Genomic DNA, 24,228 nt, shown 5'->3' with positions numbered 1-24,228 from the left:
GACGCTGTAAGACTTCCGGTCGTCACTTTTAACAATAAAACAATGACGGGCAGAATTGGAAGACGACTTCCGGTTGCAACCATTAAAATAAAATGAGCGTCTTGGTAATAACTCTCAATATAGTTATTTTATTGTATAGCCTATGGTTTATTTGTATTAACAACTGATTTAGGATTTAGTGATTAAATGCAAAACAAAACATAATTACCAATTAAATCTCTCTTTTCTAAATTAAAAACGTTCCTGGTCTCCTATGTCTGCTCATTGATTCATTTCTCTACTGCATTTTGTCTTTATGTAATTTGATTTGATCCCTTAGTTTGCTATAGTTTGCTATTAATGAGCTGAAATGTAACTGACAAGTATGTCATTTAGTTGGCTATAACTTGGTATGTTTATTAACTTCAATTAGGGCCTAATTGGAATTGATTAGTCAGTTTAGGAGCAGGTAGGCCTAAACTAGATGCAGAAATGTTAAATATGGCTAGGCCTACATGTAAACTTACAATATCAAACATAAACTTTCCAATAATTAAAATTAAATTTATTTTGTGTGTAATTATTTTAGAAATGTAAAAGACAGCTTCTGCCGCAGGCTAAAAACACATATCCTCCGACTCTACTTAGCTTAGAAGATGATGGTTATATATTTTTTTTTTTTATGCAATTACATGTGGCACTTTGTAGTTTGGCTTATTTGAACCTAATTTACTTCTATATGATTCTTGCTGTTCTGAGTTTGCACTGTCATTGTTGAATGCACTTATTGGAAGTTGCTTAGGATAAAAGCGTCAGCTAAATGAAGGACTTATAAACTCAACACAACTATTTCAGAACGTTGTCTCTATTTAGGAACAAATCCACCAGTTAAGCCAAGAAGTGAAAAATATGCTGAACAACAGAGTGTAAGACATCTGGTATTTCCTGGCAAGTTGACTCACTTAAAAATGGAGCGCAGTGGTCTCTGGTCTGGATGAAATGGATTTTTGTGGGAACAGATGAGATGAATTGCAAGAAACTGCACAAGGAATGCACACTGCGTTGTCCACTGGGTGGTATTACCGCACTGTCACAGAGTTAATGTGAATCATGTATTTATTTCTTAGTTGTCACATACACACAGTAGAATGTAGTCAAAATTCAATTACTGCTTTTAACCCATCCTAAGTATTAGGAGCAGTGGACAACTATACATACAGCATCCGGGGAGCAACTTGGGGTTCAGTGTCTTGCTCAGGACTTTGACATGAGAGAAATGAAGGATACTTGCTTTACCCCAAGAAAGAGATCTGCCTCTACTACACTTTGCATAATGAATTCAAATAGGCTAGAGGCTTGCAGTGCAATTTCACTACTTTCTTTTTTAATTGTTAAGGACAATAAGATTAAGGTCCAAATTAGGCTCAAGACTTCTTACGTTGTATTCAGTCAACTGCATGTGGGACTGACACCCACTGCACATAAATTATATCTTATAAAGTATAGTTTAGTCAGTAGTATTCTGTCAAAAGCTTACCGAAGAAGAAGAAGACATGCTTTAATAATCCCTAAAGGGAACTAACATTTTATATGTTTTACACACAGGTCCGAAATACATGCACACGTGCACAAACAGGACCTTATAAAGTACATGCAATAGAAGAGATGTCAGAGTGAGGGGGTTGCCTACAAAAGGCGCCCCGAGCAGTTGGGGGTTCAGTGCAAGTCTGACACCTCTCCAGCTACCAGTCCACAGTTCATTCCTGGTCCGTACGGGGACTTGAAACGGCGATCTTCCAGTTCCCAAGTCCAGTTCCTACAGACTGAGCTACTGCGGCCCCCAGAGAGAGATCTACTGCTACTGTAGTTTGCATAATGAATTCAATTACTGTAGGCTATATCAGGCTTGCAGTGCAATTTCAGTTTTACTTCTTTCTTTTTTAATAGTTTAATAGGGACAATAAGAATATATATTAAGGTCCAAATAAGGCTAGACATTTATTAATAGTAAATTGAACTCGATGAACAATATAATACACTGAGAGGTTGGATATTTCAGCATGCAGGTTTTCAAATGTATTTCAGATCTTGTAGGTAGTGTACTACACATGAAGGTTAGTCTGGGGACAACCTTCACCCACAGGAATAGATTGGAATGTGTGCATCTATTAGAGGCATAGGCCATAAAAGGTGTAGTTTGAAGTAACTGTTCATTCCCAAGTGTAGGACCAACAGACTCAAGAACTCCTTTGTCCCTCATGCCATCATACTCTATAACTCCTCACTCGGGGGGAGGAGGAAATAGGGTAAAGAGGACAGAACAGAACAGGAAGGAAGGGAAGGAGTGATAGCCAATCACTCATTCACTGTGCAATTACTTAATAATCTACTCACATACATACCTGGACACTCTAACTGCTCTTAACTGCTAATTTATGCTAATTTATTCACTGTATAATAACACAATGCCATACACAGTCCTCGATATATAAATATATTAATCTTTATTTATCTTTAGTTCATTGTTTTTTTGTTACTGTTTGTTTATTTTTTGTTTACTTCCTATATTTAGCTAAAAGTTTATTGTTATTCTTATACTGTATTTTCTATACTATTTTTTTTTATATACCTCTTTGTTTTCTATACAAGTGTTTTGTAAGCTGCTGAAATCTGCTGCTGGAAATCTAATTTCCTTGCGGGAGTCATCCCAAAAGGATCAATAAAGAGAAGTTTAAGTCTAAGCTTGGATTGTGTGAGGACAAAAAGTATAAAGGAGGAGTTATTTGTTTGTTGAGACACTATGGGTAAATGCTCTTAGGAGTGTGTACACAGGATTATCTCCCTCTCTCGGAGAGAAACCTTGGCATTTACATTTGGTGCATGTCAACTGTTCTCCTTTTCATGAAAGTTGTTTGTTTGTTGTGTGAATAAAGCTGCATTAGTCTGAACTCATTGTACTCAGCATTTGTTAAAGTCTTCATCTCATTTCCAGATATTTCCCTATATCAATATATATATATATATATATATAGAAAGAGGAAGAAACTGATATTTACAATTCAAATCCAATAACTTTATTTGAATTTGGTATTTGTAAAAACTGCAGGATTTGTGATTAAGAAAGTTGTATTATCTTCATGTTTGTGATGAAGATGAAGAAAGAAAGAAAAAACACGCTTGCCTGCAACCTGCTGGCACAAACAGCCGTCCAATCCAATCCCTCTTAATGTAATACGAATAGACAGCCGGATGAACCAATCAGAATCCACTGTCTCCTGGGTCTGGACCAATTATATGTCGAATCGGCTTAACTGGGCGGGGGCATTGTGGAAGCAACGGGCTGGCTCAGCAGCCATTGATGCGCTTTATTTCCAAGAGGACAAACCGACATTAATTCTTCTATATTTGCGGTTTTCTGCCAACTAGAGCCATGGTTTCTCACTCTCTCGCCCTGCCGATGATCTGCTTCACCACGCTATGGGCCCTGGTGGGCGTCGTGGCTCCGTTTTTAGTGCCTAAAGGACCCAACCGGGGGTAGGTGGGCTAGCTGCCGTTCATTTGCTGCAATTAACGGTTGATTATTTAGCGTTTCCTTTAATTGTACACGCTAATGTTAAAATACACACACACAACTATATTTAATTATTCTAAATCAATGTTTACTCCGCACTCAGCTGCATAGCATCTTTATGAATGCACGAGCGTGCTCATGTGATGGAGGCCCTGAGCGTCATCTCGCGTCCATCCCAACATCCTCTGCTTCCTCCCATCCATCCATCCATCCATCCATCCATCCACACACACACACACACACACACACACACACACACACACACACACACACACACACACACACACAGAGGCAAGGCAGTAAGGTTAAAGGGTCAATTATTAACACACATAATAGAGTTTGGTTTTAATGTTGAAAAAAGGCTGAATTGTGAGTCTTGTGCATGGGAATAACAGTGATGCTGAAGCCACACTGGTTCACTATGTAATCAAGCTACAAAATAAAAGTAGATTTAGTTAATTATTGATCAGAAATTGCTTTAAAAGTACTCGAGTAGACCAATAAGGAATTGCTTTAAAAGTACTCGAGTAGACCAATAAGGACATCATGCTAAATGTCCTCTTCTGTTTGTTTTGTAAGACACTTGGGCCTACTCCAAGTGACATAATTAGGCCTATATGACCTCACTGCAATTATCTTGATGACTATTACGTTATGTAGTTCATTTGAAAACAGATTGGAAGAAAGGAGAGGGTGATATGGATGCATGGCATATGTATTAAAAAAAATGATATGTATGGCACCTGCTGTTTACCTGGTTGCTTTAGTGGCATTGTGTACATTTGGTTTTTGCCGCTGATATTATATTTATTCATGTTTAGTTTATTTGAACTTCCTCTCTGTCTTCTCTGACAGTGTGATTGTCACCAGTCTCATCCTCACAGCGGTCTGCTGTTACTTGTTGTAAGTACAAACTCGTCTTCTTTGTAATGAAGCTGCTGTCATGTTGCATGGTTACATCTGCATAATGAATCTTTAAAACATTGCAAATGTGAAGTGTTTCCTCTATGAAGGACTAGTGAGTGTAGTTACATGGAAAACAGTTTGGGTGTTTTTAAATCAAATGGCTTCTGGTGAGGCTGTGAGTGTACAGTAGTCACACACTCAGCTTCAGTGGATTTCTAAAAGTGTGTCCCCCTCTTGAAGATTGACAATTTTATGTCTTACACATTTCATTCAAATATATTGAGGCGAGAGTGCCAGGGATCCCTTTTAAAATGGCCATGCCAGTTTTTTCCCTTTGGAGACAAAGTTCTTTGGAGCGTTACTAAACCCCTAGGGCTGGGCAATATATCGATATACCTCGATATCGTGATAGGAGACTAGATATCGCTTAGATGTTCGATATCGTAATATCGTAATATGACGCAAGTGTTGTCTTTTCCTGGTTTTTCAGGCTGCACTACAGTAAAGTAATGCAATTTCCAGACTGTTCTAGCTGTTCTATTCTTTGCCTTTACCTCAGTCATTACATCCACGTTACTGATGATTATTCATCACAAATCTCACTGTGTAAATATTTTGTGAACGCACCAATTGTCAACCCTAAATATCATTGCAATATCGTTATCGAGGTATTTGGTCCCAAATATCGTGATATTTGATTTTCTCCATATCGCCCAGCCCTATTAACCCCCTTCCCAATAACCTAGCATTGCATTCCTTTGGTCTTCTAGTACAGATGATACAGACAGGATCAGTCAGGATCCTGACAGGATGGATTTTTTTTTCGGATAATTTAATTGGAAAGTCCTTTTTTTTTTCACCCAGTCGTAGTGCTTTATAGCATGTTCTAGTAGAAAGTATGAACGTGAAAATGAACGTAAACCACCAGACATGAGATGGAGACGTCAGAAAATGTTTCCAATGGGTTTTTTGCAAGAGAACATGCTGCTGGGAGGGCAGGAAGAGACAGGCAACTTAAGTTACTTGAGTACTTAACATGAATCGCAAAGGGATCTGCTAGAATTCAACTAAGACATGGTTGCACAAAGCTCTTTCCGACTGACAAGTGGATCTTACAAGAGACATGACGGAGAACCTAAACACGCTGAAGCGAGATATTATTCAGAGGCTGAGTGAGGAGGCCACAGCCTCACAGGCTATCAGCAAACCTAAAGAGCATCAGAAATAAAATAAAAACCTGCAGCTTGGGCTGCACGATGTGAGGAAAATATGCGATAACCTTGTTCTGCATTTCTGCTGCTTTCAGGATTCTGCTATAACACAACAACTTATTTGCTGAATTTAAAAACAAATGAAAGGATATCTTTTCCCTTTTATTGAACAAATTGAACATTGAATTGAATACAAAAGGCACCACTAAAAAAAAAAAGAAGAATGACGGTTACATTTTATCATGCAGTTTTCTACTGATATTTTCTTTCAACTAACACAAAAAATGTTTCATGATACGTCGCAGCCTTTCGCGATGTGTATATTATGCCAGTTGATATTGCTATGACAATAAAAAAAAACAATATATTGTTCGGCCCTACCTGCAACTCTACCGCTCCTATACTGACACAACCAGCAAGAGAAATTCACAGCTGTGGAGGGGGGGGGGGACTATGGAAACATTAAGCTCTCTGATGAAGTTAACCTACGAAACCAAAAAGCTCATATAACCCGGAAGTCTGTCCCTCAAATGATCCTAAAACAGTCCGGAAAAAAAAAGATCTGTAGGACTGAGTCGAGTTGTTGAAAAAGATCTACGTTAATGACATGGCTATGCAGATGAAGTGATGAAGAGACGGCGTGAGAGTGCTAGAAGTAGTATGTGTACGCAGGATTATCATTTCACCACTAGAGGGAGTCCCAGCTCCTTCAGAGGGTTACCTGAACCCTCATTTTCTCAAACTTTAAAAGCCTGCACGGTATTAGGTTTAGTTTGGAAATGACGTACCTGGATAAGTCGGAGGAGCTGGAATGGAAGCAGAGGGATGAAGAAGAAATACACAATGCTGATACACAGATTTATTGTGCAAAATATACAGTATGTGGTTTTAGGGATTAGTTCCACCTGGAGAACTCGGATTAGCTGAGAAATGGACCACACTGTATGGATCTCTTCTTATGCAACTTGCAGTATGCCTTCTTATGATACCTTCAGTTGTTACTGTGTATTGTTTAAATCCTGTACATGAGCTCTTCTTGTTCTTGCTGTGCCTGTTTATTACTTTCAAAGTTTTTAAAATATAGTCAAATAGGCCTGGAACAAACCAGGGCTGCAACTAACGATTATTTCCATAGTCGATTAATCTGTCGATTATTTTCTCAATCAAGTGATTAGCTGTTTGGTCTATAAAAAGTCAGACGTCAATGTCGTTAAGTGTTTCCCAAAGCCCAAGATGACGTCCCTCAAATGTCTTGTTTTGTCCACAACTCAAAGATATTCAGTTTACTGCCACAGAGGAGGGAAGACATTGGAAAAATATTCACGTTTAAGAAGCTGGAATCAGAGAATTTTTACATTTTTTTTTCCGACAAAAAGGCTCAAAAACGATTAATCAGTTCGGATGCCTTGCTTTTCCTGTGAGTTTGTGGTTCTACAAAAGAAAGTGGATTTACAAAAAGGCAGTTTAGGCATGCAGATGAAATATAAAAAAAAATGATAACTAGAAAACACAAGGGCTTAAAGCTACAGTATAATTCCAGGCTTTGCTAAACAAATTTACACAAAGCAGATTAAGCCGATCACCACAGGGAAAGGCCCTCTGTGTTCTCAGTATACTGGAGGTGTGGTGTCGGGTTTCTGTGATTCCCGCGCTGGCGCAGCGGAAGGATGCCGATACAGCTTGTTTGTACTCAGATTGAGTAGTTTATTAACTCCTCAACAACATCTGCTGCAACAAATGCTGTCCAAGTGCTCCTTGGACGCTCCCATTTCCCAAGTTGGGAAGTGGTTCTTCCGACTTCAGTGTGTTCATGAGCTTTAGATAACGATCACACGTGCACGAAAATAACATCGGTGGTTATGCACCTCCTCTTCCCTTCCATTATACGCGAGTGAAGGGGTAAATAAAAGATTCGCTTCCAGTGGCGAAGCAAATTCACATCTTCGCTCCACCTTGACATCAGTTACATCAACGCCACAGTGAAGCCATCTTCCCTTGGTATGTAGCATTAGCATTTAGCCTGCTCAGCTTCCACAAATAAGCATTCAGTCAGATGTGCGTCCATTTATGAACTATAACTTTAAATCATCACAGTACTACAAAGCACTACAAACTACTAAAATTTGCTTTACTAATCATGTGTAAATAATGGGAGACAACTGCTGAAGGCACTTAGAATTTACGGCAGACATTTCAACACAGAATAGCATTTATCATGAGCAATGCCACTGAAGTTTGCCACTTTGCCTGAAAAGCACATGGCACAGGCTGAGACGCGCCCCCTGGCCTCTGATTTCCGAGCTCGGAACTCGGGCAACCACCGAGTACCCCGAGTTAAAAATCCAACGTGGCTGCTCCGCGCATCAACAGTTGTAACATACAGTTATAAGCACTTCTGTGTTATTTGTGTCTCACTAAATCAGTCGTACACGCAGCGCTGTCCATATTCTATCTGTGGACAATGTTGTTACGCTGTTTGTATGCACAAAGACAGCGTAATGCGTTGTTATAAACTGGCATTGCTAACAATGGCTAACCTGGCTAGAGCTAGTGAAAACAATGAAAATCCGACTTTTAAATGGAACGCGTTCAACGCGGGTGTGACGTCATTCCCAGCTTCGGCTTCCGAGTTCTGAGGTAAATGGAACGCACTATAACGGTCCTTTGTGCGTTATTATGGATCGCACGTAACTTCTAGGCAAGTCCCGCCCTACGAAGCAGCTCGATTGGTTGGGTTTAGGCATTGACCTCGAGTGGTTAAGGTTAGGGTAGCCGATTGGTCAGGGGTTGGACCTGAACAAATCGGGTTCCGTTACCTTGCGTAAGCATGGACGCCTGGCCAATAGTAGTGTGCGAATGCTATTGAAGGACGGGTCTTGCCTAGAAGTTGCGTGGGTAAATCTGCTAAATCAGTAATTTCATTAGCCGATAATCTCTGAGCTAGCTACTGAACAACCATGTCAGCTAACGTTTTTAACTAAACCTGACACTTTATAAGTCACCGTAATAACGACCAATTTGACACAGTGTTGTAACATTCAGCAATTTCAGTTGCTTACGTTTCAATTTGGGTTCTAATCTGCACCATGAAATGACTGGGGACTACCAACGTTACACTTCACAACCGCACACTTGCTAATGTTCAACACCTGTCCACTGGAGGCTTTTTTTTTTTTTTTTTTAGAAAAAAATGGTAGTAATAACAATGCCAATAATAAAAATAATAATAACAATACTAATAATAAAAGGGAAAAGACAAAATACAATCATTTTACAATTTTTGCAAGGCTGTTATCTGTGATGTGCTTTTGCTATCTTTACAGTTACGAGAGCAGTGATCGTTCAAAATGTGCCTGTTTGGAACGGGCCGATTGCTGTGCCTTTAGTTTTGCCACTTGTAGCTTTCCCCAGAATCATTGCACCCAAAAATAACTTACAGAAGGAACCCAAAGCACTTAATCTGCAAGCTACTATAATAAGTTAGCACATTTACTCAACCTTTTCGGAGTGAGACTGAGAGAAGGGAGCTCTCTTTGCCCGGTCAGCTTCTAGATGACGTTACGTTGTGCCTTCTGCTTAGAAGTGGTTAATTTTACAGCTCACTGCAACTTTATACACTGTTGTGTCTGGCTTTTGTTTGATATGGTCGTCCAAAAAAAAAAAAGCCTTTTATTGAGTTTCCTCTTAAAATGCTAAGTGAATTTAAGCTGTGCTTTTATTGTGAAGGGTAGACACGGAAGAAGTGAAGCCAGCGTTATGCCAGCGTTTTTTGTTTTTTTTTATCAAGCTTTATTGTGCGGCCATTTAGTTTTATTTACAGTTCATTAATATCCAATATCCAACGCTGTCCAAACTGCACCAAATTCCAAACGCCATGTTCGTTGGGTACCCAGGAATCCGAATGTGAGAAGCAGATGGGAAGAACGGATCTCGAGATATTTGAAAGAGAACGAACACACACAGAGGGTCCTTGACTTATATTTAGAAGGTGGTTATAACAGTAATATGATATTTTGGTGTATCGTTTAAAAGTGCAGCAACAAGACCCAGGCTGTAAAAAAATAAATAAATAAAAGGCAGAACCTTTCTTTGAGGAGATGAATCATACATTGTGCCTTTGTATTAACAGAATAGATTGAACAGAGTTGATAATCTTTTCTTTCTTTTTGTCTTTATACAGTTGGTTGATAGCCATTCTGGCCCAAGCCAACCCTCTCTTTGGCCCTCAGCTGAAGAATGAAACTATATGGTATCTGCGCTACTTCTGGGAGTAAACAAGGTGAGTCTTGATGCCACCTGTTTCTGATTCCTCGGGCCGCGTGCAAATTAAAAAAACACTCAATTTATCTCTCTAAGAGCAGTGGAAACAACAATCGCTGCCACTAAACTCTCCACAGTGACAGAAGTGACCGAAGTGCCATTCAGGCGTGAATATTTATCAACTCCATGAACAAAATGAGCTGAGGGAAATGTAAAAAAAAAAAAAATGGCACTTTAATGTTTTTTGATCACGCAGTACTCCAGATTTTTTTTAAGATTGTTTTTTGGGCATTTTAGGCCTTTATTTATATAGGACAGCTGATGACATGAAAGGGGAGAGAGAGAGAGGGGGAATGACATGCAGCAGAGTCGAACCTGCGGCCACTGCGTCGAGGAGTAACAGCTGGAACACACACACCGCGCGCGTAAGTGTCGCGTAGCGTAGATACGTCCCCAGGTGCCTGATCGCATGTCTCGCTGTGAGAAGTCGAAGACAGCCAAAATCACAGCCAAAATCACCATGAACCTGGCTGTTTTATTTTGAAATGTGTTTATTTTAGTTAAATATCTGGCTGCACTGTGGTCTTCCTGTATGTGATTACCTGCCCGGCTTGACACAAACGCTGACGTAGAAATAGAGGAGACGCCAGGGGCATGTCTAGAGGGGGGGCCCGGGTTGGATCTATCATATCCAATATTTCCTATATTTCTAAGCAGATTTTTTATGCTGTATTTTGATCAAATCCCCCCGGCCCCCCTGACTCATTATTGCCCCCCTGTGCCACCCCACTTAAAAAATCCTGGAATCGCCCCTGGGAGACGCCGAAACTGTCGCTGCAGCGTGCGGGCCTACGTGGACGCTACGCGCCCGGTGTGGCCGGACAGATTGGATAACATGGGCGCCGAAATAAAAATAGCTGCGCTACGCTGTTATACGCGACGCTTACGTGTGCGGTGTGTTCCAGCTGTAAACCTCTATATATGGGCGCCTGCTCTACCAGGTGAGCTACCCAGGCGCCCTACTTAGCTGTTGCTTATCCTGCTTTCATGCTTCCAGTCAACAGTACTGCTCGTAAGGAAATGTAACCCTTGGGAAAAAACTATCCCCTTCCTAAAACTGCTATAAAAGAATCCAATGTCTTACTATTACACTACTATTTTCCACTTTCACTGAGTTACATTTTTAACCAACCATCAGTCCTGACCATAACTCCCCAGTGGAATTGTAACAAACTACAAACATGGCAGATTCGCACGGGATTAAGATCACAGACGGCCTCCGCAATTATTACAAGTTAATAGAGGTAATACTAGCGACAAATTTGGAGAAAGGAATCTCACACCCTTGCCACAATGTATGCCATATGCATTAACACAGTCAAAAGGATCGAAAAATCAAAAAGCCAGCCATGTCCCTAGTGATGCCCAAGGGTTAAGTTGATTCCTGTTGTGCTGACATCTGTTTTTCTCACTGTTCCAGGACCGTGTAATGTGCTGCCTCTCATCATTCCTATCACGTGGTTGGCTGGACTTTATTTCAACATAACTCCTAACTGTTCAACATCCCCACACACACACACACACACACACACACACACACACACACACACACACACACACACACACACAATCTGCAGACTTAATGAAACATCAACTGAAAAGTCAGTTTTCTTTGCAACCTTTGGAAATATTTACAATTATGTACAGTACCTGGAATTTAAGATTTAGAGTGTATTAAGACACATGTTGTGGGTTTTAAAACAAGGAGAATAATACATCTTGTGACCCGGATACAACGCAACGCGAACAAATCAGAGGAAAGCATTGAGTGTTTTTTTTTTTGGTTTTTTTTATTGATCAGAATGAGTTCCAGTGAAACCGTTGTCATCTGTTAGGAGTAGATATTAATCTTCCGTCTGTGAAATGTGCAATCTTTAGGTACTTTAGTTTAATTTGTTTGTTTGTTTGTTTACATTTTTGTGTCGCTGCCATCAGGGAACATTCATTTCTCAGTATTTGTATTTATTTTGACCCGCAGACACTGATGTAAGCGTGACGTAATTACCTCAGTGTCCGCACGGTCTTGTTATGTAACTGTTATTATCTGTGATGTAATGGTGTGTGTGAGAGTGTGTGTGTGTGTGTGTGTGTGTGTGTGTGTGTGAAGAGTTCATTACTGTGAGTGCTTGGACCGTGGCCATGAGAAGCTCCCAAAACCACGAAATTGAAGAGCGATTCCCTCCACTTTAGACCACTTCAGCATGAAACTCCCTCCCACACTCATGCTCTTCACCGCGGAGGTTCTCGTTGCCATGGTGATCTCATCGCCCAATTCAGTCCCTTTCCACTAGACCCCCTCTTTGATGAAATCCTGCCCATTCATGCCAGCTTGTGTACAGATGTACTGTAGGCTGTACTGTAGGGACATGTTTTTGGATTGAAGCTGCTGGAAGCTGCTGATAGATTTGGCCATAATATCCACCATCTTCATTGTTCAAGTACTTTTCCCATATACAATCAGCCTGTACAGCAAATTCATCATTTAAACTAAAAAGCTAAAGCTTTTCAGTAGCAGAGTAGCAGAGAAAATAGCCACTTTTAAATGGATTCACATACCAGAAAACAAAGCAGTGAAAAAAAAGTGCATTTAACAAAACAAAGTGTTCATTCATTGCGTGTTTTCAAGTAGCTGTAATCTGTTGGAAACCCCCCCCCCCCCGTTTATATCAGTGGTGGATGCCTCTGCCTGGCTGGTGTTGGATATTTAATCAAAGGCCAACAATGTCCCAGTACATAAGATCAAAGTGCGGTCAATCTCTAATTTGTAGTTTCATGTCGATTGGGCTAAATAATTTATTGTTTTCTGCGGATAGAAAGTAAGACATGCTGGGTTTTTCCAAATAAAATATGAATCTAATTTACTGTAAAAGTCCAGTTGCAGGAAAACCAAAAACCAAAATGTTGGCTTCAAATCCCCAAATCCTGTTCATAAGAGCAAAATGAATCATTGGTACTACATTTACAGCATGTGCTGACTGTACTGTACTAACTGTGCTGCCCTGTATGCAGGAGAGTGCCCATGTCCATAATCCATACACATGCATTTGAGCGTGGAGCTTTGGAAGTCTGTGTGCATCGCCAGAGGTCAAGGTTATTTATTTATTTATTTTTTAACATTATTTTTTGGGCTTTTCCGCCTTTATTTGACAGGACAGCTAGGTGATAAAGGGGGGAGAAGACATGCAGGAAATTGTCACAGGTCGGATTCGAACCCTGGACCTCTGCGTCGAGGCATAAACCTCCAAGTATATGTGCGCCTGCTATACCCACTGAACCAACCTGGCCACGGGGGGGGGTCAAGGTTATTTCTGTTGACTGCGGTGTCCTCTGTCAGTGCAGCCGACCAATCAGACACTAGAATTTCTTGCCTATAGCGTTGATGTACCATCCTCTCTGCAGCAACGTGGCCAAGCTAGCTCAGATCACTTGATGGGTAGATAGCCTGGATCAACGGAAGTACATTTCCAGGATAGTCACCTCCGCTCTCTGTGGGTTGCAGTTCTAAAACAAAATGCGTTCTCTTCGGAAAACGAACAGCAAACTTTGAGCTCGCAAGCTACACGCTGAAAACGGCAAGTTTTAAAGAAAAGTTGGATCGCGCAGCACGGCAGGCCTGCTTGGTTCTTTCAGGGAATGATTGTAAAGAATTACAAAGAATATGTTTACGGCACTTCCTCTCTAACTGGGACATTTTGGGACCGACTGGTGGGATTGCTGTGGGCCAAGTAGACACGGAGATACACTGGTAAGATCAAATAAGGTTTAACCATGTATCCAGCTGCGTCTAGAGCTTAGCACCGCCCAAGACAATTGGGATTTTTTTTCCCCCTCCTATCCCAGAATATATGTGTGGTGTAGCCAGGTCTTACTCCACAGTGCTGTGGCGATAGAGCTGGCAACGCGAGACTAATCTGCAGACAAACAGTACAGCAGCATGCTTCATAGCAGTCTAAACATCCGAAACAGTTGTTTGAAATTTAGTTAAGGTCATGATGGTGTTGGAGGGCAAGTTGCCAACGCCGCCAAAGTTTGCGGTTCTTGGGTACATCTGTTTAACAGCACATATTATGTTCCCTCTTCCAGCAGTTAGGCTTACAACAAGGTTGCCTATTTTATCATTCACTTTGAATAAAATGCTGGTGTGACACACCTGCCTCCTCCTGGTTGCTTTTAAGAGTCTCAGCTGCAAGCCACTACCACAACTACATCTCTCCCTTACACTCCCCATCTCCAACCCTGAGTCCCCTCATCCTTCCTTAACACTGTCCCTCTTTGTCCTCTTCTCTAAAACCACTTTGCTTCAGCCAAAAAGAATCAAAATCAATATACAGCTACTTTTTAGAAAGACCAAATTGCTTTGTATCTTTTCCTCCAGCCCTCTTTGGTAGTTGTGGTGGTGGCATGCACCTAAAAGTGGATGTACAGCAGTGTAACGTACAGTCAGTTACACAAGCAGGGACCCACATCAAATAGAGTGTGAGCGCACGTGATCACACCAAGAGAGTGTGGCTTTCCTTGCCAGAATGATGGTATTTAGTTTGCCATTTCAAGTGAACCAGAGCTTGTGGACTCATAAGTAGCTCAGCTGTTGGCGAAAGGTTTGGTAAACTATCAGCTAGTCAACTATCAGTGAGAGCACATTAGAAAAAGCTGAATATGAGCATCAGTCAAAACTGTGGTTTTGCTCTCACTCCTATTTTCTTCTGTCGAGCTTTCCAACTATGATCTGCGTGCTTTCAGATGTACCCATAAACCCTTGTGCTTTGGGTTTGTTTCCATCGTTGGTTTTGATTACATTCCCAATCCCACTCATAACGCAACGTGCTACAGTTAGCTGGCAAAAGGACAGAGTCACATTCTCAGTGTCAGTGAATCATCAGACAACAAATGGCAATGTTCTCGCCCGGCCAAACACACTGAATTAAAGTAGTGAACACTCCACAACACGCTGGTGACGTGTGAACTGACCCGGAAAATGATTTTCTTTTTCTCACAAATTTGTTCAGTTCTTTTGGTAACTGGCTACTGCATATCTGTTAAATATTCCTGGCAACATAGATGTAGATAGTGCTAGAATTTTTTTGTGTGTGTGTGGTCAAAGTTGCTATGGTTACAAAATTCCTATATGCAACCTTGTATTGGTGTGAAGTAAATAATTGTATGTGAAACACCCAATAAAAAAATATGTCTCATACAAGCCTGCTGCTCCCTTGACATTGTGAACATTTCTTCAGCAGGCTGGAATGCATTTTGAATTGTGACTTAAACACACACATTACAAACTTTATTGGGTTTCAATGAAAATGCTACATGTCCAAAATAGGTCTTTGCATGACTCAACTCAACTTAACCCTTTAACCTTATGCACATCTCACAAGGACACAATAACAAGTAGGCCTACACACGTCTACACAAACACATATCTTTATTAGGTTACAGGTTAATTGTGTCAAGAGCAATGATTCCCAACCAAGGGATATGTGGAAAGATCGTAGAGTAGCTCAACTAATTTGAAAAAAAAAACAAATTATGATTTGAAATTTAAAAGAATATATAAGCTGTACACCTAAACACGAGTTGTTGCAGTTATGTAAGAGTCCTGGAAAACTAGTTAGCAAGCGAGCACAGAAGTTGAAACAGGTAGTTAGCTAAAAGTAATGAATAAATGGTAGAAATAATTAGCAAAAAGTAATGGCTAAACAGTTGAAATAGTAAGCTAAAAATAACGGCTAAACAATTTAAATAGTTAGCTAAAAGTAATGGATGGACAGTTGAAATAGTTAGCTTAAAGTAACGAATAAATGGTAGCAATAAGTCAAGGGGGTAAGCCTCTCCTCACAACGCGTAGCTCCTATGGTGCCATTTTGATGCTAACAAGCACTCACCCGCCGTTAGCATTCCATTGACTGCCATTCATTTTGACGTCACTTTGACAGCGAATAAGTTTACATCTGAAGCGTTTAAAGACTTTTTTGTCCATTGTTTATTTCTAAAGAAACACGACTATGTATAAAAGGCTCCATTACCTTGTATCTCACGTTATGGCTCCGTAGCAGACGTTTTTGTAAAAAATAGGCTTGCTAAAAGTAGCTAAACAATTGAAATAGTTAGCTAAAAGTAACAGCTTAATATTTTAAATAGTTAGCTTAAAGTAATGGCTAAACAGTAGAAATAATCTGGCTATCTTAAACTATTGCATAGGTTGCTAAAATGGTTGGCTTAAAGTAGGCCTACTGACTAAACAGTTCAAATAGTTAGTTGAAAATAGTTGAAACATTCAGCAATCTAAATATTGACAGTTCAACAAGTATGAAAACATTAACAATATGTATAGTATGTATAGTGTTACACATTTGGAACATAGAAATTGATGAAGGGGTACTGAGTTCATCTGACAGGGTTGTGGGGGTCCTCAGCCCAAAAAGGTTGGGAACCAGTGACTTAAAGTCCTGTCTAGAGTCCTGTGTGTGTTTGTGCAAAAGAGAAAAATAAATATGATGCATGTCGCCCTTCCTGTGGAATCTATTGCTGATGTTGCACTGCCTGTGAGAGAGGCGGATGACTGACTGGTGAAGGACTGAGGCAGTTTGTTGAAGTTACCTTGGCAATCAAGGACAATGTTGACTCCCTCACGCAAGATTCGAACAATGACGCAGGGAGCCACCCATGCATGATTTACACATTCACAGTCACAGTCATTCAAGCTCATTTTTGCTCACCTCATCTATCAGGCAGACCTGTATTTTGCTGGAAGAAACGGCAGAACTTTACAACGAGGACCTCAAAATACACGCCTGCACAAGGGACAATGTAAGATTTCTGACCATTCAAATACTCAAATTCAGGAACAAGCTATATAGGAAGATATTCGCTCAATTAATGTACTTTTTTTGTAACAGGAAAACTGAAGGAGCTGGAAAGTGAAAGACTTTATGAGGTAACATACATTTGCCTGCTTGTTAGTAAGATGATCTGTTTTTAAAGACTGAAACTGATGTGGTGTTGCGGTTGGTGTTGCTGGACTGAAGCTGCCAACAAAGCTGCTAATTTGAGCAAAAATTCATCAATACATTTTAATGTTTTACCGACAAAACAAAACAAGGATTCAGAGCTTCTTATAGAATTTCATCGAGGCCAAAAAGACTTAAAAACATAATTAACACACTACTATATAACACAAGGCCTTCACTGAAACTGTACGTTTAAATGAAGAACTGATTTGCAAATAAAAATGTTCCATTGCAGTTTTTTTGTACTAAAGACGTTTCTGTGGTGTAGAGGGATAGCACTAACCTACTGGTATTTAATGTTTAACAAGAACACACAGAGGCATTAATGCGAAGCACCTAAAACCAGGCCCAGACTATTTTGTCCAATTGCAAAGCTGCAGTTCCGGACCAGCAGCCCGGTCTCACAGCAGGTCGTGTAAATGTCACGTTATTTTTAATCTATTGATACGTGTTCACGGGCACGTTTTTCTCGTTTTTTACGTGGTGGCCACAATGGGGCGTCCTTTTCGGCCGTCTCCCGGCCGTCTCCCGCCTGCGTCCCCAGCGGCCACCTTGCAGCCGCCTCCCGGCATATGGGGCGTCCTTTTCGGCCGTCTCCCAGTAAAACAACATGCCCGTGCACACGTAAAAATAACGTGACATTTACACATAAAAAACGTGCCCGTGAACACGTATCAATAGATTAAAAATAACGTGACATTTACACGAACTGCCGTGAGACTGGGTTGGGACCAGTTCCAGTCCTACCAACCTGCGCCACCTACAGGCAAACAAAGTCAGTAACAACAACAACATCTCAGTCCTACAGAGGTAGAGATTCTCATGTGCACCACCTGCAGACAAAGAGCGTTAAGGCCGTTTTACAGTCGCCGTAGCCGAGCTCGCGTGCGCCAATGTGACGTCAAAATGACGTAGATCTTGCTGGCGCGCCAGGATTTTGAGTGCGTGACTAGAGGGCGTGCACCACTCTATTTTTTTCAGTGGCGCGCGACAAAGCGGAAACAGGATGCATGAACGAGCTCGAGAGCAACCGGATGCCAGGACTCTCAGAGTGACTGCAAGTCTCTCTTGTAAACTTACTGGGTTAAGATGAGTTCTTTTATGGCGATTGAAAGGCTTCAACTTACATTAGCTAGTTTAAGTTTAATTACTAATGTTAACTAGCATTTCGTTAGCAATAATTAGCCTGTGTCCATGTTATCTCCTTACACATACCTACGCTCTCCATCTCTGCAAGATTGGGAATGATTGAGATTTCTCTTGGCACAGCTACCAGAAGACTTCCAACTTTCAGACTGTTGCTCACGTCACATCTACGTCTTCAAGCTCAGTTGGAGGCTGCTCAGTAACGCTCAGCGTTCACCGGAAAAGTGCTTCTAATATACTTCATTGGTCTCCGTCCAGAACAACGGGATTTGTTGGTCCATTCTATATACAGTCTGTGGTCGTTTACCTTTTTCTTCTTCTTCTTCTTCTAGTCCGTAGAAATAGCAAAGTCGGTAGCCTTTCCTCATTAGCGCCACCTCTGTTCAGGAGAAGACTGCAACTAGTGTCGCAACCACCACGCGGGTGTATAAACAGTTACGCCGCTCCCATGACGTCAAACTGCCGCTCGACAGCTCTGCTGCGGCGAGTATACCCCACGTTTTTACTCCGATTCTCCGCTGGGACCGTCTGTGCTGCGTTCTGGCGGCATTTCGTCCTCCACCACGCACCATACCACACCGGAAGCGTCTCAGAAGCGGAGCGTCTTGCTGCCCGACTCGCAGATTATTGTCTCTACAAGTACTTTACAGAACAATCACGTAATTCTGGAGCTTTCTTAGTGTGTATAAGACATATACCTGCATATCACGTGGACTACACCACTGGATAGCACAACAGAAACTTGGTAGTATGACGGCCCTGGATCAGCTAAACACATTTTAATCAGAAAGACATGATTTTATTGTGATTTAATGAGGTCTAAATGTAACTATTGCTTTAAAATACTTGTTTTATTAGTGTTAAATGAAATGAATGTTCGAGCAGAGCCAGAAATTCTTAAATAAGGTTCAGAAACAAAATAATGACGCAACGTGTTGAACGTGTACCTGCAGGCTCAGCACACATTGTTGCGTTGGATTATGATTATGTTACTGTATATGCAATTACTCTCACTGCATTATTACCTAAGAGGAAAAAACACCCATCCATAATTTAACAGCAAATAAATGAGTGGTGGTGCGGCGCAGTCACCGTCTCAGTAGATGCAGATTCATTAATGAGTAAACAGCCCATAAAATCTACATGACATTTTGAAAAAGCAACAGTGTTTTTGTGACTGATTGACAAACAGAGTGATAGGCGTCACAACTGAGAAAGAAAGATAATGGAGTGAGGACAGAGTCCACTTATTCAAAATGGCGGTATTGTCCTTTAAGTATGATATATCCAAGCCTTTGGCCTAAATGTCTGTTTAAACAGATGAATGCCAATTAGTATACAATATTTAAGAGTGTGCACACAAACAGCCTACAGGCCTACACATATAACTGACAAACACAGATAAACGCACAGCCCACAGCTTATCTTTTGTAATATTCATAAATTGTGGATTAATGCGCCATGACAACCTGTTTTACTCCAAGAGTATATTAAGCAAACAGCTATATGAGCTGGCCTAAATAACACCAGCTCTTATATAGAGGGGGTTTTCTCTTCAACACTAGGGAGCAGCTGCAAGCCTGATAATGCATAATTTAATCCCTCAATTTAAATATACAGTAGCTATATTTAAAAATAGACCCTGACAGATTCTAGGCTGATACTGATGTTTTTCATTAACAAATAGCATACACATTTTGATAAGGAGCCCTTAAATTTGGTTATTGAAGCATTGCGATTAAGATGTGTACTGAGTGTGACATTTAACAGCTAAAATAGGAAATTCAGAAGCAAAATGGCAAATATAACATAGATTATAATATAGATAGATATAGACAAAAAAAATAGATAAATATTCATCGATAATGTGAATATGTGAATAGAAGTGGTCAGAGGCAAATGGACAGCTAGAACAGATTCAGAAAATCATTGGCGATACCCAGCCCTGTAAACAACATCACCAACACAACAATACGTTTAGATAAGGTAAACATAACTCAAATACATAAAAAATGCAACGACCTTTCAAAAGTGAACTGCAATCTTACTCCCTACGATGTTATATTGTGATGATATTGGTTGCCAAGAGGATGTACAGTCTGTGCTCTAACAGAGATATATTGTTATGATAAATAGGTCTATATTTAAATTCCGCATTTCTTATATAAACTCAGTTGCCAATTTGGGTTACACTTTAATTAAAGGTATCTACATAAGAGTGACATGGCACTGTCATGAACGTGTCATAAACATTATAGACAAGTCATAAACGTTTATGACAGTCTTTTAGCAAGTGTCATTCGGTTGTTGTCATGACAAGTTATGGTTATGGTTAGAGTTCATGTGTCATGACTGTGTCATGTGTTCATGACAGTGTCATGTCACTCTTATGTAGATAACTTTAAGTAAAGTGTTACCCCAATTTGCTATGTGCACCTAAAGTCTAATATAGCAGCCCCGCAATAAAACCTCCCTTCATTAAGTTATAATGTTCCGTTTTTGTTGAAACAGCTGTCGAGGTGATGATTCAACTGTATGGTCATATTTTTAAGCTGTATTTTGTGGTGCTGTTGAATTATTTTGTTAAACTGAGAGGTGTTTCTTATATTTTGTCCACCAAATTATCAGTGAGGGAAGATTTAGTATAGGTTTCTCAATCATGTTCACATTTATCAAAAAGTGAACCACTAAGAAGTGAGTTTACAGAGTAAAGAGCAGCTTTGTGGTCGCTTTTAAGTTGTGGTTAACCGGCTGTGGAGGCCGCCTGCCGGGGTCTGCTGCTCCATGTAAAACACGCTTTGTCGGTATGGAGGTGAAGCGGTTTCATCGGGTCTCTGCGGCTCTGAAGACTCCCGGGGCAGTGCTGGGGTCAGCGGGTTCACACAGCTTCAGACGTCCTTAAAGACGGGTCGTATGACCCCGCCCCTGTGACGACGTCGTGTCGTAGTTACAAACCGTATTCGTTTTCACCGCTGGCTTTAATATGGGTCAAGTTATTAACAGTCAGGTAGCACCAAACCGGAAATACGATTATGTGCTTTTCATAATAAAAAACAGCCCAGACCAAAAATGTACAGTATGTTGTAAAAAAAAAAATTAAAATAAAATGTAATATGACATCCTAAAAAAGTCCATTTGGTATTCCAATTGGCAACACTAAATGTTATTGTTGTTGTCAATATTAGGGAAAGAACGATTATCGGCCCTGGCCGATTATTGGGCCGTTTTTTTTGGCAATTTGCAGATTATCTGTATCTGTGTTTTGTTTTTTTACCGATAACCGATAAAGTTAATTAATGTTAAAAGTTTCCTACTTTGGCTCCGCTACAGCTAAAAGTAGTAGTGGCGCCATTCATTTTGGTGCCACTTTGACAGCGAATAACGCGTAGCTCCTATGGCGCCATTTTGATGCTAACAAGCCATCACCTCCCGTTAGCATTCCATTGACTGCCATTCATTTTGACGTCACTTTGACAGCGAATAACTTTACATCTGAGGCGTTTAAAGACTCTATTTGTCCATTGTTTATTTCTAAAGAAACACGACAATGTATAAAAGGCTCCATTACCTTGTATCTCACGTTATGGCTCCATAGCAGACGTTTTTATAAAAAATAGTCTAACGATTGTGTCATAACCACGTGACTTTCTGTCGCATAAAGAGGAATTACCGTATAATACAGGAGAAGCTCGCAGGCAGTTTTGACTTACATTAGCTGTTTAAGTTGAATTATTAATGTTAACTATCTTTTTAGTGATCAATAATTAGCCTGTGCCTATGTTATCTCCTTACATCTACGCTCTCCGTCTCTGCAATATTGGGAATGATTGAGATTTCTCTTGGCACAGCTACCAGAAGACTTCCAACTTTCAGACAGCTTGCTCACGTCACATTTACGTCGTCTCTCTCAGTTAGAAGCTGCGCAGTAACGCTCAGCGTTCAACGGAAAAGTGCTTCTAATATCCTTCACTGGTCTCCCTCCAGAGCAACGGGATCTGTTGGTCCATTCTATACTGTCTATGGCTACAGCTCTGTGTCTCTCCCTCTGCTTCGTTTTCACTCAACACTTAAGTAGTTATATATTATTTTGAAATGGACATTTAGTTAAATTTAGTTTTTTTGTGAAAGTGAAATATTTTTAAATCAGGTTAAAAGGTGCCTTTATTGTCATTTCTAAGCACTAACATACATAGAAACAAAATGTATCATTTGCATTTAACCCATCCTATTCAAAGGAGCAGCAGGCCGCTGCAGCGCCCGGGGACCAACTCCACTTCTTTTGCCAGTTTCTTTTGGTCAAGGAACACTTTCAGCACTCGGAACTGTTACTGAATGTAAGCCTACCTAACCGATAAGACTGACTGACACGCATCGTCGTTTCCAAATTTCTTCGTTTGTACCCGTCTAGACTACAAAGCAACCGCTGAGTTTTCAAAATAAAACGGGGGAAGCACACAGCAGCTTTTCCAAATGTCTCCGTTTTAGGGGCTCTGAAACGCCGGAGTAGTGTAAACGCGAGGCATAATGAGGCAAAAATATATTTGTTTTCAAAACAAAACGTAGTAGCGTAAATGTAGTCTGACAGGAGCACGGACCTTAAATTCATGTTCTTGGTGTTGGAAGGAAACCTGCGCAAACAGACAACATGCAAAATCCACACAGAAAGGCCCTTCAAGGTTGCAAGGTTTTTTTTAAGGTCCCATGGCATGACAATTTCACTTTATGAGGTTTTTTAACATTAATATGAGTTCCCCCAGCCTGCCTATGGTCCCCCAGTGGCTAGAAATGGCGATAGGTGTAAACCGAGCCCTGGGTATCCTGCTCTGCCTTTGAGAAAATGAAAGCTCAGATGGGCCGATCTGGAATCTTCCCTTCATGACGTCATAAGGGGGAAAGGTTACCTCCCCTTTCTCTGCTTTGCCCGCCCAGAGAATTTGGCTCACCCATGAGAGAGAGAGAGACATCATGGCTTGATAACAAGCGAAGCATGGCAGTTGGTCAAGGCCACACCCCCACCCACCTGGATTTCGGGAAAGAGACTTCAGATACAGTATTAGGGGACCACTAAGGTCTATATAAAAGAGACTTCAGATACAGTATTAGAGGACCACTAAGGTCTATATAAAAGAGACTTCAGATACAGTATTAGGGGACCACTAAGGTCTATATAAAAGAGACTTCAGATACAGTATTAGGGGACCACTAAGGTCTATATAAAAGAGACTTCAGATACAGTATTAGAGGACCACTAAGGTCTATATAAAAGCATCCAAAAAGCAGCATGTCATAGGACCTGGTCAGATTTAGCAAAGTTAAATATAGAATGAAGATTAAAGATTAATTTATTCCGTTTCGATCTCAATTCAAGCCATACAAATCAACTTCCATAAAACAAGGCAAATCCAGTATCTTTACCAATAGCAATACCAATGCTTGGTTGTCTGGTAAGGAAAGCCAGCACCATCAGCCAGTAGCAAAAGCAAATTGCAAAAGCTGGATATCAACCAGTAGAGGCCAGAACACACAGATAGATATACAGATAAAAACAAGATCAACAAAACTGGACACAAAAAACAAAACATAAACATTTAACTATGTAGATAATATAAATATAGCACATATATGTAAACAACAATTACATTTGTAACAGTAAGACTCTCACTGTTACTTACAAGAGCATGGGCATAAAAACGGTATTGGTAATATTGTAGTATATCAATCTTCAGTTCAAATTTTGCCTTTTCCTCAACGCGACCTTTATTTTGAAACTCCCGGCTAGAACTCAGGCACACTAAATCTCTCGAGATTGACAATTGGTCTACGGGATTAATCGTGAACTCAAGTGCCCCCAATCCGGAGATGAGAGCTGCAACTGTTTTTACAGCTGACACACTTCCACTTTCGATCAGGTCAGTTACTTACAGCTGCTTTTTTGTACCTTTAGGGTCCGCTGAACGATACAATATATAGCTAGTTACTGCGTAAACAACAACACACAACACTTTCTGTCCCTAAAAAGTGAATTTAAACCGCGCGGGGCCTGTAGAGAGAGTGTTTGTTGTTGTGAGCTCTGCGGAGGGCATAT

The 24,228-nt window shown here is 40.5% G+C and overlaps 2 protein-coding genes across 4 annotated transcripts in view; both read left to right on the top strand.

Annotated features, from left to right (window-relative positions):
* The first annotated feature begins 3,310 nt into the window (after positions 1–3,310).
* Positions 3,311–14,229, top strand: atpv0e2 (ATPase H+ transporting V0 subunit e2). The gene is made up of 4 exons (XM_078274110.1): positions 3,311–3,513; positions 4,406–4,453; positions 9,848–9,946; positions 11,408–14,229. The coding sequence occupies exons 1-3, from the start codon at positions 3,410–3,412 to the stop codon at positions 9,939–9,941; spliced, it is 246 nt and encodes an 81-aa protein (XP_078130236.1). The 5' UTR covers positions 3,311–3,409; the 3' UTR covers positions 9,942–9,946; positions 11,408–14,229.
* Positions 14,230–23,963: 9,734 nt separating this feature from the next.
* The window catches only part of LOC144533002 (uncharacterized), a 42,666-nt gene continuing 42,401 nt past the window's right edge, over positions 23,964–24,228 (top strand). For all 3 annotated transcript variants that reach the window (XM_078274069.1, XM_078274031.1, XM_078274012.1), the window contains exon 1: positions 23,964–24,052. The gene's annotated coding sequence lies outside the window, so the exon portion shown is untranslated. The remainder of the gene's footprint in view (positions 24,053–24,228) is intronic.

This window comes from Sander vitreus, chromosome 2, assembly GCF_031162955.1.
Source record: "Sander vitreus isolate 19-12246 chromosome 2, sanVit1, whole genome shotgun sequence".
Lineage (NCBI taxonomy): Eukaryota > Metazoa > Chordata > Actinopteri > Perciformes > Percidae > Sander > Sander vitreus.
This window is presented reverse-complemented; position numbering and strand designations above follow the sequence as displayed.